Source organism: Populus alba, chromosome 7 (assembly GCF_005239225.2).
Source record: "Populus alba chromosome 7, ASM523922v2, whole genome shotgun sequence".
In the NCBI taxonomy this organism is placed as follows: Eukaryota; Viridiplantae; Streptophyta; class Magnoliopsida; order Malpighiales; family Salicaceae; genus Populus; species Populus alba.
The window spans coordinates 5,017,499-5,031,814 of record NC_133290.1 but is presented as its reverse complement, the minus strand read 5'-3'; the positions used below and the strand labels follow the sequence as shown (position 1 = coordinate 5,031,814).

General features: G+C 33.0%; 3 protein-coding genes across 3 annotated transcripts; 1 reads left to right on the top strand and 2 right to left on the bottom strand.

The window, feature by feature from the left end:
* Positions 1 to 454: 454 nt before the first annotated feature.
* On the bottom strand, positions 455 to 1,899 carry LOC118063211 (exopolygalacturonase). Its single transcript, XM_035077179.1, has 4 exons — positions 1,777 to 1,899; positions 1,380 to 1,691; positions 764 to 1,279; positions 455 to 679 (listed from the first exon to the last, which is right to left on the bottom strand). Exons 1-4 carry the CDS (start codon positions 1,897 to 1,899, stop codon positions 455 to 457), a joined length of 1,176 nt encoding a protein of 391 aa, XP_034933070.1.
* A 5,051-nt stretch (positions 1,900 to 6,950) lies between these two features.
* On the bottom strand, positions 6,951 to 8,939 carry LOC118063212 (large ribosomal subunit protein uL1y). Its single transcript, XM_035077180.2, has 6 exons — positions 8,789 to 8,939; positions 8,645 to 8,684; positions 7,994 to 8,213; positions 7,526 to 7,691; positions 7,241 to 7,446; positions 6,951 to 7,149 (listed from the first exon to the last, which is right to left on the bottom strand). The coding sequence occupies exons 2-6, from the start codon at positions 8,647 to 8,649 to the stop codon at positions 7,096 to 7,098; spliced, it is 651 nt and encodes a 216-aa protein (XP_034933071.1). The 5' UTR covers positions 8,650 to 8,684; positions 8,789 to 8,939; the 3' UTR covers positions 6,951 to 7,095.
* Positions 8,940 to 11,675: 2,736 nt separating this feature from the next.
* Positions 11,676 to 14,083, top strand: LOC118063213 (putative B3 domain-containing protein At5g66980). Its single transcript, XM_035077181.2, has 4 exons — positions 11,676 to 11,864; positions 11,945 to 12,356; positions 12,431 to 12,573; positions 13,571 to 14,083. The coding sequence occupies exons 1-4, from the start codon at positions 11,784 to 11,786 to the stop codon at positions 13,832 to 13,834; spliced, it is 900 nt and encodes a 299-aa protein (XP_034933072.1). The 5' UTR covers positions 11,676 to 11,783; the 3' UTR covers positions 13,835 to 14,083.
* The last annotated feature ends 233 nt before the right edge of the window (positions 14,084 to 14,316 follow it).

The window sequence follows — 14,316 nt, the reverse complement described above, 5'->3', positions numbered from 1 at the left end:
AGCTCGGTCAGCCGGGTCTCGGGTCGACCCCTCAAGCCGGACCAGATTTCAAAACTATGGACACGACTGTCTATATTCATCAAGAGTCTTTGCCTTTTTTTTTTTTTTTTTCAATACTTTCATTCTTTTCATATAGATGTATCTGTTAAAATATGTGAAATTAACTACTCATAACATGTCCATTAAGTATACGAGTGCCATCTTTACTCTGTGATCCTTTTATGGGATATATATTGTGTTTTAAGGCTATTAAGAAACCCTAAAAATCCTAAATCAGAAATAATAAAAAAGAAGAAGAAAGAGAGAGTAATATCCCATAAGAAGAGATATACTACTTTCCATTATTGCTACTAGCAGGAAAGGGTGCATATGCTCATGAGCAAATCTTGATACAAATTCCCTAAGTTTTTCTTTCATCTTTAAACCCATTTAATTGCTCGCAGTATTCTGCGCATCAACATTTTGATGGGTTTATTTTCCCATGAAATTTAGGTTGAACATTAAAGCATTGGAATTTAGCTGGACCCTCACTTCCGGTGTATTTGAGGTCAATATCAGCAACCTCCACTTCGTCGCATGGGATGTCCTTGCTACAGGATAGCTGAACAGCCACGGGAGTCCTAGATGTGCCTCTTATATTCTTGAAGCTCACGTTCTTGATGCTTACTTTTGATGCAGACTGTAAGTAAGAAATGAAAAACCATATATGATAAGATTCTATTAGTAATTTCTTTCTGTAATTAACAAATTAACCAGTATATACCTTTCTATTGCATTCATTCCATGGACAGTATACTTGATCTATGACAATAGGATTGCTGACGTTCTTCATGATAATATCTTCGAAATGTATATCAGACGCTGAGCCACCAAATAACGCAGGCCAAGATTTAATTCTCACACCATTTTGGGTATTGGAGAGGGTGCAGTTCTTAACAAAGATTCCAGACACAGATTCTTCATTCTGGGATTTCCCTAAACTTCCAATGCTGATGCCGTGACCTGGTGCGCATGTTACTCCTTCGATTGTAATTTGTCTACTACCATGTCCGAGGGAGATACAATCATCTCCCGTTCCAATGTCTGAATCGATGATCTTGATGTCTTTTGATCGTCCAATATGGATTCCATCTGTGTTCAGGCTCTCATCATGTGCAGTGATTGTAAAATGCTGGAAAGTGAGGTTCTTGCACCCCAAGAGATGAGCATGAAAGTACTTGCTGTCCGTGGATGTTACATCGTGGACTATTCCGTTGGTGATGAAATTGAACTTCAAACTCTGGTCGATCAAGCAAACAAAAACAACACAAAATTAAGAAATTTAATTTTTCATTTCGATCATTTACTAATCACCATAACATAAAAGAAATTAAGCTTACACCGGGGGGTAGCTTGCAATGTTTATCCTTTCCACAATTGTTTTGATTCGATGCAGATTTTCCCTGGCCATCAAAAGTTCCACCACCAGTCAAAGTAAACTGATCAACATAGTTGAGAGTAATCCAGCTGCTAAACCCTTCGAATTCTCTCATGTCTACCGGCGCCTGTAATTTTCCTTTAACTTGAAGCTCAATTGCAGCCTTGCAAGGTCCTGATATAATCACGGGGCCTAACAAGTACGTCCCTCTCGGAATCAAGACTTTACTCGGACTTGTTGATGCACAAGCATCTTCCCATGCACTTTTGAAGGCCTGAGGAGGGCAAAAAGAAAATGTAAAATATCTCAACCAAGACAATTAATCTGGTAAATTAAATACTGTATTGCTGAATACTTACCTTGCTAATATCTTTCTCGTCACCATATTTTGTCACATCAAAGACAACATTTTCGGCTTTAACATCAGCAGATGTCAAGAACAGCAACATAAAGATTACCGAGACATTAACTTTCAAGCCCATATTTCCCTGGGACGTCAATTTCTTCAACCTCCTTTTGTATTCTGCAAATTTGTTTGGATCGAAAATGAAATGATTATAATATTCTATGGAGCTTTTTATAGATCATTGAGGAAAACGAACACCTATCATATTTTTTCCGGCAACGAATTCATAAGGTTTCTATTATTAGATTTCTCTCAACTGCAAAACTCACACAGCTTGGCAAACTAACTCGTACGAACATTCCCTTTTATTTTTAGATTAGGGCAGGAAAATCTTATCGGGGAAAATAAAACTAAGACTAATTACAGGGAAACAAAGTGACAGTAGAGTTTTCTAAGAAAAACTTGTAACCAATTGTTGTTGCATCATGTTCTCTGCCATTAAATTCATTAATTACATCGAAGCTCTCCCTCTTCAATACTTTATAGCCAGACCTCGATATTTAGTACGTATATAGAGATTGGTTACACCTGGGTTGTCTGTGCATGGTTGGTAACTGGAGTATGAAAACAGAAACTGTGATTTTTTAAAAATAAACTGGACAGCAATGCTGGCATATATGTCATAAATAATTTTTTTCTAACCTAAAAAAACTATTTGATATTATTATTAAATACAATTTAACAAGTTAATATTAAATTCTCTTAACCAGACTTCTTAGTTTAAAAAGAATTGGATCGTATAGAGTGGTTAAGTTAGGAGGATTGCCTCCCTTTTACTGCACGGCTATGCAATTTTTGTTCTTCCTCCTTTAATTTGAACAAAAATATCTTCCCTTTATTGGCCATTTACGTTCTTTCTTTTCTTCATGGCAGAATATAATAGTCATGGTTTCTAAGAGATATTTTAAGGAGAAGCATGTTCAGATAGAAGAACTTCCATTCTAGTTGGACGACATTTGTATGGCTCATAATTTGAAAGTAGGTGATTTATCTCTGTCTTTGAGTTGATTAAGGCAATTGAACTTATGTTGAAATTTGTTGTTATCCTAGCCGAAGATTATTTTGCTTCTCTATTCAGAATAAGACTCCAGATATTAATTCTTGACATTCATACTGACTGTTGCTTTTGCCAATGGGCATCCAATTTTTAGTAGTAGCACCATGCTTAAAAAGTACTAGCTAGGAAAGCATGGAGATCGTAAGCATTCTTTTCCTTCCAATCTATAAACTTTCCTTCTTCTGTTTCTTGTTGTTCTTCAACTTGTTTTTTTGTTGAAGTACTAATCAGTGCGCAAGTGAAGCTAACTTCAAAACACCCTCCTCCTTTCTTTTATGTTGTGTTATTTACAGGCAATTCCTCGAAGATTATTGAGAAAGCATGGAGAAAGTTTATCAAAATCAGCAGTAATTAAAGTTCCAAGTGCTGCAACATGGAAGGTAGAGTTATTAAAACATAAAGATGAAGTTTCATTTACAAAGGGTTGGGAAATGTTCATAGCTTATTACTCTATTGACTATGGAGATTTCGTAGTTTTTTAGTACGAGGGGAACTCCCTGTTCACTGTATTCATAATCGATAAGAGTTTTACGGAAGTAGGCGATCCATGGAATAACACTGATGCTGCAGAGAGTAATCAAGAAGATAAGCTTGAGGATCATGAAGATGAAGCCTCTGTTGAATTCATCGACATTTCGTCTGGCTCACAAGAAACAGGAAAGGGGACCAAAGGGAAGGAAAAATTAGGTTGTTCAAGAAATTCTGAAGGTTAAATAAATCACACTGCATTGTTTTCCTCTTTCTAGTTTTCTTGCTTAATTAAAAACAAGCAGCTTCTGCCACATTCTTAATTTGCTTGCTTTCTCATGTATCTGTTTAAGTTTTGACTTGATAATTTATTGAACAGAATATGAAGGTGATCATGGAGGCAGGCCTGCTGAAAACAAATGTCATCTAAGTGGGACACCATTGGTAATTTCCTGTTATTTTACCTAACTCTCTTTAACATGTGACTTCTTGCCTCTCAAACTTTGAAATTAGTAAGGTTGTTTGTTGTTGGCCCCCCAAAAAAGCCCATTTTTTCATCGTAATTTCAAAGCAATAAGAACTTGCCTAAAATTAAGGAAGATTAGATATCTTTTCCAAATGAAAACGAGTGGCAAATAGTGTATCTTTGATCCAAAGCAATAGAATATTATCTGCTGTATCATGACAAAGCGAAATCTCTAGTACAGAGTGCAGCCAGAGACAGCCCTGGTTTCTACTTTACATGGACTGCGAAGTGTACCACAAATTCTGCCATTAAGAGAAACGAAGAGTAAAACTACATCAAGCAAGTTTTCTAGTACTGTTTGACCTGTTCTGTGTGGAACCGTGTTGCTAATCAGTTTTTCTTTTAACTGTTACAGGAAAAAAAAAAAACAAATAAACAAACATAAACCCTAGATAATATCCAAGTAATGCTTATAATTTCTTTTTCTGTGCCTGGCTCCTAAAGCTTGTCAACAAGACTTTCTGAGAAAGTTGCAAGAGAAAGAAGATTGTACTTGCAAGCATCTTATTTTGGCTTTACTGCAACCCTATTACTTTACCTTTGTTTCCCCTTAAGTTTTGGATAGGCATGCATTAGAAATGAAGAGGCATGATTTTTTGTATCGTGGTAACATGTACCACACCTGCAACACTGAGAAGCTATAAACACGCTTGCATGCAGATCTTCTGCAGTATTCAAAAAGCCGTTGTCTTTATCTGTCAAAATCTGCAGCAAATCTAGAAACAGAAAATTTTCTTTTTATCGAAAGTGAATTATCTCCACACAGGCTTGCAGATTCGATTCCTTTCCTTGTCTGTGGCGCAAACTTAAGTCTCATGATCAATCTGCAATGCTAATTATGCGTAGATAAACCAGGCAATGACCTCATTAAGTCTGTTAACTCCATACTTAGCAAGAGAATTAATAGAATCAGCTATGGTGTTGGCTTTTTATAGGACTAGGGATATGGACAAAACAAAGACTAGCCAAGTACTCTTTGTTTCATTGAGAGACAAACTTATTTCGTTTGATTTTTCAGAGATACAAATTTTTCAGAGAATAGAATATTATCTGCTAATTCAATCTAAGCAGAAAGAGATTTGGACTTGTCAAAAATCCTTATGGTTGGTCTGTTAAATCTTGGTGTTGCGTACATTAACAGTCTAGCACTGTTTTGTTACTTGTGCTCGGCTTTGCAAGCTAATTCTTTACTTGACAATCGATCTCACATTTCCAATGACTATAAAAGAGTTAGGTTCGAGGAAACTATGGAATGTGAGCTCGATCGAATGCCTTCAGATCAAATAATCTTCTCCAGGATGAGAAGAATAATGAGCACAGATTCTCCTAATTGTGCACCTTGCAGAAAGGTTTATATATAGGAAGAAATTGTTGTTTAAGGTTAATGCAACAACGCTGTTGAAAAGCTCTTTCTTTTACACAATTTACAATTGACATTGCTTTTATGATGTTTAGAGGATTTTTGTTAATGCAGCTGGATTTAAATCTCAGTAATTATTGACCATCTTCATATATTACAGTATGGAGTATTTCCAATTTCTTATTCCGTCTGGTTTTGAATCAAAATAAATAACTAAATGATTTTTTTTTTAATTCTTTGAACCAAACCGAACCGAAAACCGGTTCAAACCGATTAATTTCTATTCGGTTTGGTTCGATTTTTTTTCTTTCAAACCGAAATTATTCCAACTTGTTCACAGTCCTAAAAAAATCCTTACGCCGAAGAAGGCAAATAAAAATCTTTTTTGTTTGGGCATTTTAATGCTCTATACCCCGACCGCCGCCGACAATTAAAACAAGAGCCTCCAAATTCAAAGCTTTTGCTATGCACAATAAAGAAAAGATATCATGTTTGTTCGTTAAAACTTGTATGAATAAATATGTTCAAACCCTAAGCCACACAAGCTAGCAAAAGATAAGAAACACAACAACGAAAAAAAGGGGGGATGAAAGGAAAAAAAATCCACCACTTGACACTTGCCCACATCATGCATGCACCCCATAAAACCTGTAAGTTTAGGTTTGCAGAGAATAAAGGCAGGGGAGAAAAATCAAAACAGAGTAAAGGGAGAAAAATCAAAGCAAGGGAGAAAAATTAAAGCAAAAAATAAAGTTAGAATAAAGGGATAGATATGCAAAAAAGAAAGAGCGGTGGCTAATGTCTGAATGTTATTTTAGGGTTAGAAAACATTCTATTTATACTTGTGTTTTTTTTTAAGTGCTGGCTAGTTAAACCGGTTCGGTTCAATTCTAATAATTTCAAACTTAGAAACCAAAATCGAATTGAAGTGAAAATTTTTTGTGATTTTTTAACTAGTTAATTTGGGTTTTTTTTTCAGTTAAGTTTTTTATTTTATTTTTCTAGTTTAATCGATTTTTTTTTTTTGGCTTACCGTAAGTGTACAGGAAGTTATTGTTGCCTCTGTTTAAGGCTGCCATGAATGCAGCAGCAAGTCCATTTATTCCTTCTCACAGCTATCAAAAAGTTACGAATAACATCTTAAGATCAAAGACATGATCCGCCTCGAAAACCATATTGTTATCTCCGATTAAAGAATGCGATGTGATAGCTGAAAATAGGATGGGAGTTAGGAGGTCTGCTCAGATGACGCAGTAGAGCTTCTGGCTCTTGACCACCCGAATCTGATAATTACGATGCTTGTGCTTCAATAGATAAGAAGCAATGTTCTCTGAAGATCTTTTCTTATGAATATTCTTTGATTTGAGAGTAAACTGTGGCGCAGGATTGGAAACAACACTTCTTTATAAGAAATCAGGTCGTTTTTTGATAAAATCTTGATCTTTTTGACATGAGAATCACCGCTGGGTTCTTGCAGGAGATGCGACCCTATCTGACTAGAGACAACTTATTTCGGCTGATTTTTAAGACCTGCGACGCTAGACCAAAAAACCACCGTTGAAAATACGAAGCAAGTTACCTATTTTACCATCTATATATAAAGCAAAGGCAGATTCATCTCAGGCAAGTTTGACACTTGCGCTTTTCTTTCTGCAGTTGGCTTTCCCACAGCATTAAACATTTCAAGGGAAGCAATGTCATCCAACATAACAGGTCTGATTTAAGGGTTAAGCATTATAAAATATAACTTAAGAACAAATCCATGAACATAATTTCATCTCTCAAAAAACAATATAGTTAGTTCAGGAAAGGGGTGACATTTCTAAGCATTCCAAAAACATAGCGGTAGTTTAGAGCTAGCTTAATAGAGGCGGACTGGAGTACCCATAGTACTCTTTAGGTGCAGCGACTTCACCTGATTTACAGCAAAAGACATAAAATAGGTTCAGAAAACAGTCAACGGTGCTAGAAAGAAGTCGAAACAAGTTTAAAAAGAACAAACTCACATTTTGCCAGTTTTTCTTCAACAAGGAGACCAGGAAGTTCACAGACATTTGAACATTCTGGAAGATCTGCTTATCCTCCATGTCGCAGTTACCAACAGCAACACCCATGCAAAGGACTTTCTTTAATTGAAACTTCACGGTTGCCTTGATCTCATTAACTTTAGACTCCAATGACTCTTGGTGAGTCACGAGGGTAGGAAACTTTCCTGCATTCAGTAATAAATCAGCAGAAACCATGAGAAACTAACATATCCAAAAGACGGTGAATACTCTTAATAAACTTGCCTGCCTTGTTGAGACCAGGGCCTAAAAGACGAGGAATCTGCTTGATGACAGACTCTGATGCCAAAAAGGCATGGTACTGCTTGGAAAGCTTCTTAACCAATTTCTTGTTCTTGTTCAGCTTCTTCAATGCTTCAACATCCATCCATTGCAAACCTATAGAAGTTGCCTGCAAATATAAATTAAACAGTTAATCGTATTAAAAATTCCATTACAAGTGATAAAAATTCAGACTCAAAGTTTGTTGAAAGCATTTAATGGCCCCAGTAATACATCTCGCAGGCACAAGACATAACTACAATCATCTGATTATCGTAGTATAGGAAACATGATTTGAAAATGAACAAGTCAAATATGTTATTTTGGCAGCAAAAACAGAGAACATTAAATAGAAACCAAAACTGAAACCTCATCAATGATTAAAGAACTTCTTGTAATCTATGTATAATTATGAATGGAATGAACAATTACCTCCTCCACATGCTGAGCATCTCCAAGCATGCAGACCTTCATTTTGGGACGCGGTATGTGCGGCAACTTAACAGAGCCGCTGAACCTCTTGTCCTTCTGGGGGTCATAGTTTTTCAATCCAATCTGTAGTTCGATGGTCTGGACGAACTTGCGGGGCTTCTCATTCACACCATTTTTTATAGTTGTGACAGCTTCGCGAATTGTATCCCCTGCAAGCTTACTGCAGCAGCAAAATATACAGCATTCATATGATGAAATGTAACACCAATCACTCCCTGGCTCAACCAATGATTTTTCAGGTGAATTTTTTTTAATCTAGTTTACGCTTCATAACCGAGAAATCAGTCAAGTAAAAGCAATCGGGACCAAGTTCAGGCAGAAAATTATCAAAACTTCAGTTTATTATATAAATTCAAAGCAATTATATAAAACTAACCAACAAATTTCCCATTTTAATATATAGATGAACAAAAGAACCTTTCAAATTATACTAAAATTCTTTAAAACCCAAGAACCCATAACCCCACATCATATTTCCTTGCAATCAATGAAAACAAAACAGTGATAATGAAATTACTTCCAAAACATGAAAAAATCAAGAAACCTTCAAAATGACATGAAAAGAAAACAACTAAAGATTTTGAGGCATACCTCATGATTGACTTAAAGCAACCCTCTTCAGAGTGTTGTCCTGCAAATTCAACAGGAAAAAAAAGACATTAAAGCTAAAAAAAGAAGAAGAAAGAACCCATGCTTGAACTCAAATCCAAGCTGTTGAATCGAAAGAAAACCCACCAAAGAACAAAAATGGAGGAACTTGGAGAAGAGAAGGTAACGGCTAGAGAGTGTACAAAATGTTTTGGAGAGATCTTTGGAGCTAATAAAACCCTAGCTAGCCACTTTTAATGGACTGGAACTTCTGCATAGGAAAACAAAATATAGACCTGGCCCATACTCTTAGGTCATTTATAAAATACTAGATTTGTTGCTATCGTTCGGTCGCGAGCAAGGTAAAAAATAATTTCAATATTAAAAACACTATTAAAAAAAAAAAAAATCAAATCTCGAATTACTAATTCAATTAATAATTTAAAGAATGTAAAAAAAAAAAGCATTAAAAAAAATAAACTAATAAAAAAATATAAAAAAAAATCCATTCTTTTTATCAAATAACTCAATTTTATAAGGTGATTTTGTTTTTAAAAAAGCAATTTAAAAATAAATTGATATTGTATCGAGTGAACTAAAAAACATCATGATCATGGATATAACATTAAAATTATCTCATAGAAAGAAAAAAATAAGGGAAAGAGTTTGAAGAATGAAATTGAAATAAATCAATTTTAAAACAACAAAAAAAAGTGAATCCGCATAAACCCTTAAAATCAATAATTCCTGATTGAACCCGAAGTTAACCCAATAGAAGGTAAACACAAAAAATCAATAAATCAAAACTAAAAAAAAAATTAGCAATAAAAAAAAAAATTCAAATAAACTCGAGCGAATCTTTTAAACATGGTTAATATCTGAAACCCACAATTTGTGAAATCTTAGATCCAAGTTCATTTAAGATTTTTAATTTTTAATTAATTTAATTTTGAATGATGAAATTATAAAAAAGATATTAATAAAAAGCCTTGCAAAAGAAAGAAAATAGCAACAAAAAAGAACGAAGAATAAATTTTAATAGGAAAAAACTACAGGATGATGAAATTTGAAAAATAAAATAAAATGATTCTAAATAAAATAATAGCAATTAAAAAAATAAAGATCAAATTTAAAATATTATAAATTCATAAAAAGATGAAATTGAAAAATATTTGTAATTCAATAGACTATTTATAGATTAAAAAAATGATAGAGGTAAAATTGAAAAAAAAAATATAAGGAGCTAGCCTAATATGAGGCAAACCATAAAAAATAACAAAACAAAACAAAACAACAAAAAATAAGGTGAAACTTTTTTTTTTTTGAAAAACAATTCATATTAAATCAGGTGAACTTAAAAATTTCTTGACCATGGGTAAAAGATTGAGATAATCTTATAGAAAAAAAAAAAAAAAAAATTGAAATAAAAAATTGAAATAAATCAATTTTTTTAAAAAAAAAAAAAAAAAACCTTGCATAAACCTTAAAAAATCAGTGATCTTGGTTATAAATCCGGAGCTAACCCAATAGAAAGCAAACACAAAAAATAATAAAAGCAAAACAAAAAATTAAGAAAACATCGGTTTTAAAAAAGAAAAAAAACCAAGCAAACTCGAGTAAACTTTTTAGACATAATATAATCTCTAAAACTTGCAACTTGTGAAAACTTAGACTTAGGTTCAATACAAAAATTTAATTTTAAACCAATTTAATTTTGAATGATGAAAATATGGAAAAAAATATTAATAAAAAGACTTGCAAAATAAAAAAGTAGCAACAAAAAAAATAATGATAAATTTTGATAAAAAGACAACCAAGGAGGATGAAATTTGAAAAAAAAAATATCTTAAACAAAATGATAGCAATTAAAAAAATAATGATTAAATTTAAAATATTATAAATTTATAGAGGGTGAAATTGAAAAACATTTCTAATTTAGGCTAAAACCTGATTATTCGAAAGTCCACATTTTAATGGCTAATTTATTTCTATTTTGTATCTTTAATACATGATGATATACTTTACAATGTAATTTTATATCTTAAATGTTAAAGTCTACAATTAATTTTTAACATTTTATTTTTGTTAATTTATTTAATTTAATATGAAAATATACATTACATTGTAAAATTCATACCACAAATATTAACTAAACAAATTAGTTTTTGTGATATTTTTGAATTTTAAAGAAATTATAATAAATAACCATAAACTGGTTATGATACTTATTAACTAATTTTTTGATATTTTTTTTCAAATATAATAAAAATAAAATTTTGACCTTTAACTTTCTCTTATAGCGCATGTATAGATCCAATACTTAGTGTGTTTTTAGGTTTATGATTATGAGATCATGGTTTTTTAAAAATAGATTTTCATTTTTTTTAGATTATGTTTTAAATTCTTTATATCAACATATCAAAAAAGTTCAAAATGATTCAGACTGAATTAAAAATATATTAATTTAATATTTTTTTTAAACTAAAAATATTAAGAAGCAGAAGCACTTTTAAACACATTTTTATTGTATCTTTTATGTAAATTAAAATGGATAAATTTAGTCATATTAAGTAATTATTTTAAAAAAATTATGTATATCAATTAAAATTATTATTATTTATTTAAATAATAAATTCAGCATGAAAGTGTATTCTCCATGTAGCTTGATAAATCCAGATATGAAATATTATTTTCTCATGGAAGAACGATGAAATTGCAGTAAGCTTCATTGGCATTCAACAGGATTATCTAAATTGTATTGGTATCACAATTACCATTATTTTTTTTACTGTTTAATAAATTTTCACCAGAATAATAAATAAAAATAGCTTAGCCCTTGGATTAGTTTAATTAATTGTTTTTTCACTACAATATCCTTCCTTTCTAGTCATATTTTATAATTTCACCATCTACAAACAGAATGGAAAGAGTAATTTAAAAGGGCAATTTAGAGATTAAAAAAAAATACAATCAACTGTATTGATTACATAGACAACAAATAAATTAAATATATACTTTTCTCCTTAGTTTTAGAAGAAACTCTAGCGAGGATGGTGATGCTGTAGATATGAATTACTGCCGAGGGTTTATTTATTTTTATTTTTTTTTCAACTAGGTAAAAAAGAAGAAGAAGAAGGAAACAATGGTGAAACCTAAAAGAAACGTTTCTTTCTCCAACGAATTCTTCAAAGTCTACCTTTCAGATTTCAGTTCCCGCCAACTGGTACTTTCCCTCTTTCTCTATGCTTCTCAACTGGGTTTTTTGTGTATTGATCAAAATTGAATTTTTCTCAATATTTGCAGAGTTTACCACCTGCGTTTGGTATACAATTTAATGGAAAGAATGAAGCTTTACCGAAGAATGCTACACTTAAAGATGGGAATGCAAAGATCTGGCAAGTAGGGTTGGTGAAAAGAGAAGAGGACTGGGTTATTAAAGATGGGTGGAAAGAGTTTGCTTGTTATCATTCTTTAGTTGATGGAGATTTCTTAATTTTTAAGTTTGACGGGAGTTCTGAATTCGAAGTTGAATTGTATGGTAATAATGGATTGAAGAATAATAGATTGAAGAAAGAAGGTAGAGGTTTAGAGAATAATCCTAGCATTCATGTGAAGGAGGAGCAAGAAACAGAAGAAGATTTTATTGGTAGTAGGCCTAGTAGTGGTTGCAAGCAGAAAGATTCAAACATTGAGCCTCGCATAACTCGATCGCAGGGTTAGTTTTTGATAAATTATTTTTTGTAGACATGATTTCGTTTCTTTGTTAATGTAAGTTGTTTGTGTTAATAGGTTTGTTTGGAAAAAGTGGACCTAAATCAAGTGAAACTAAGATAGCAAAACTTGGAGAATGCAAGGGGGCTAAAGCACCATCATCTGTTCCTCGTGAAGTTCCACCCTTTGTTATGAATATTACTCGAATTACTCGATTTGCAGTGAGTTTTCTTATCTTGTATCTTGCAAGATTGGTAAAGAAAGTAAAAAAAAAATCTCAGGGATTCATTTTAATCCATTTTTTTTTTGTGAATGACTGTTAGATGCACATCTGTGGCTATATCTAATTACTTTGAGGTTCTAGAATAGAAATTGAAGGAATAAGAAGTTGAAAATTCTATCACAAGTACCCTGTTGTCTGTTGTGGTTCACTTGCGTGTATTGGTCCCTAGAAACAACATAAGACTAGGAAGTTTGTTTGGCTTGGTCTTAATTATAAAAACAAAACAAAGAGAAAATGTATACTATTGTTTAGCTTTAGCCTTCGGTATTCCTTTTTTTAACAAAGCAGGGGCAAGGAAATATGTGTAGCCCTATTGTAATTGTAAGTTCCAAGCATAACTTTGACACATTGTTTATTTAGAATTTGTCTGATCTAATGTCTGAATTTTATGGGTTTTTGATATAGTTATGAGTCAATTAGATGCATGCCTTCCAATGTTAAATGAAACATAAATTAGTCATTGCAATTGCACAGCAGAAATTGTTGCAATTGGATTACTCTGATGTCCTGCCTTTTACACTTAATTTAAGGACTAGGGAAAAAGGAGTCCATAAAACAGAAAACGAAATTCAGAGTTTGTTATCCGGCAAAGGTAAAAACTGGATGCATCTTGAAGACAAAAAACTGTCTCTGCCAAAATCCAAGAAATCTGAATGAATTGATATTGCTCTCTTAGCTGGCAGAGGATCCAAAATCTTCTGAAAAATGGTCACTGCTTGTTCCAGAAAAATTTCTCCTTCCCTTTTTTTTTTCCTCAAAACTTTGTCTCAGCTGCTAGTAAGATTGTCTTCGCTGACTTATATGGCACATTCTTCTCTAATACCTTTATTTTTTTACCTAGTTATTGTCTCGCCGTTTAAAATTTAATCATGTTTGGTGACCTTTTTTTTATTACCACTGCATGAGATGTCTTATTGTGTTCTTGCTCTCTGCAGCGTATTCCTAAGAAATTCCTGAGAGAAAATAATATTGAAGTGCCTAAAGAGATAGAACTTCGCGATGAGAGTGGGAAGTTATGGCCTGTGCAAATCAGTTTCTGGGACAGCGGCTATACTGTGCTTACTAGTGGATTCTCTGAGTTCTGCAGGATGAATAAGTTGCTACCAAGAGACCAGTGCGTTTTTACATTTATATGCTCAAAAGGCAATTTATGCAAAGTAATACAGGTGCAATTTGTTCGCCGGGGTCCCAGAACTTGAAAACATGGCTGGAAGTTGAAAGCATGACAGCTTGTCTGACCTTTATCATTATACCTATACGGTAGGCAAGCTATGCACCAGTACTGCTTTCCTGGTTAAAGGAAAACATGGCTTAGTTGAGGAATATTTTTCTTCTAAAGTTGTTGAGCATTTGGTAAGATGGTTTTGTTTTACTTAATCAAATAGTGAGCACAATCCATTGATCTGTATGCAGTTTTGGTTGCTGATATCTAAACTAGATTTTTGTAACTGTCAGTTCCTCTTACCTTGACCTTGGGCTGTCTATTGGAAAAAAAGGTGGATGCTAGGGCATGTATTACATACGAATCGACCTGGACTGTTCTGGTTAGCAGCTGATCGATGCTAAAAACCATGCTAGACAGTTCATCATTTGCTGCTTTTAAGTTTGATCATGTTTAGTTGCCAGAAGCGATGCCAGGATACTGTAGTCGAGGACAGAAAAATTAATTTGTAGAAACATA

Excerpts from the sequence above, each read along its gene's own strand:
- LOC118063211 (XM_035077179.1), bottom strand. The coding sequence starts at position 1,899 with ATGGGCTTGAAAGTTAATGTCTCGGTAATCTTTATGTTGCTGTTCTTG. Across the intron at positions 1,280-1,379 it reads ATTGCAAGCTACCCCCCGGT|AGTTTGAAGTTCAATTTCAT; the intron begins GTAAGCTTAATT and ends TTGATCGACCAG. Across the intron at positions 680-763 it reads GGAATGAATGCAATAGAAAG|TCTGCATCAAAAGTAAGCAT; the intron begins GTATATACTGGT and ends TCTTACTTACAG.
- LOC118063212 (XM_035077180.2), bottom strand. Across the intron at positions 7,692-7,993 it reads ATGCTCAGCATGTGGAGGAG|GCAACTTCTATAGGTTTGCA; the intron begins GTAATTGTTCAT and ends TTATATTTGCAG. Across the intron at positions 7,150-7,240 it reads TGAAGAAAAACTGGCAAAAT|GTGAAGTCGCTGCACCTAAA; the intron begins GTGAGTTTGTTC and ends GCTGTAAATCAG.
- LOC118063213 (XM_035077181.2), top strand. The coding sequence starts at position 11,784 with ATGGTGAAACCTAAAAGAAACGTTTCTTTCTCCAACGAATTCTTCAAA. Across the intron at positions 11,865-11,944 it reads ATTTCAGTTCCCGCCAACTG|AGTTTACCACCTGCGTTTGG; the intron begins GTACTTTCCCTC and ends CAATATTTGCAG. Across the intron at positions 12,574-13,570 it reads CTCGAATTACTCGATTTGCA|CGTATTCCTAAGAAATTCCT; the intron begins GTGAGTTTTCTT and ends TGCTCTCTGCAG.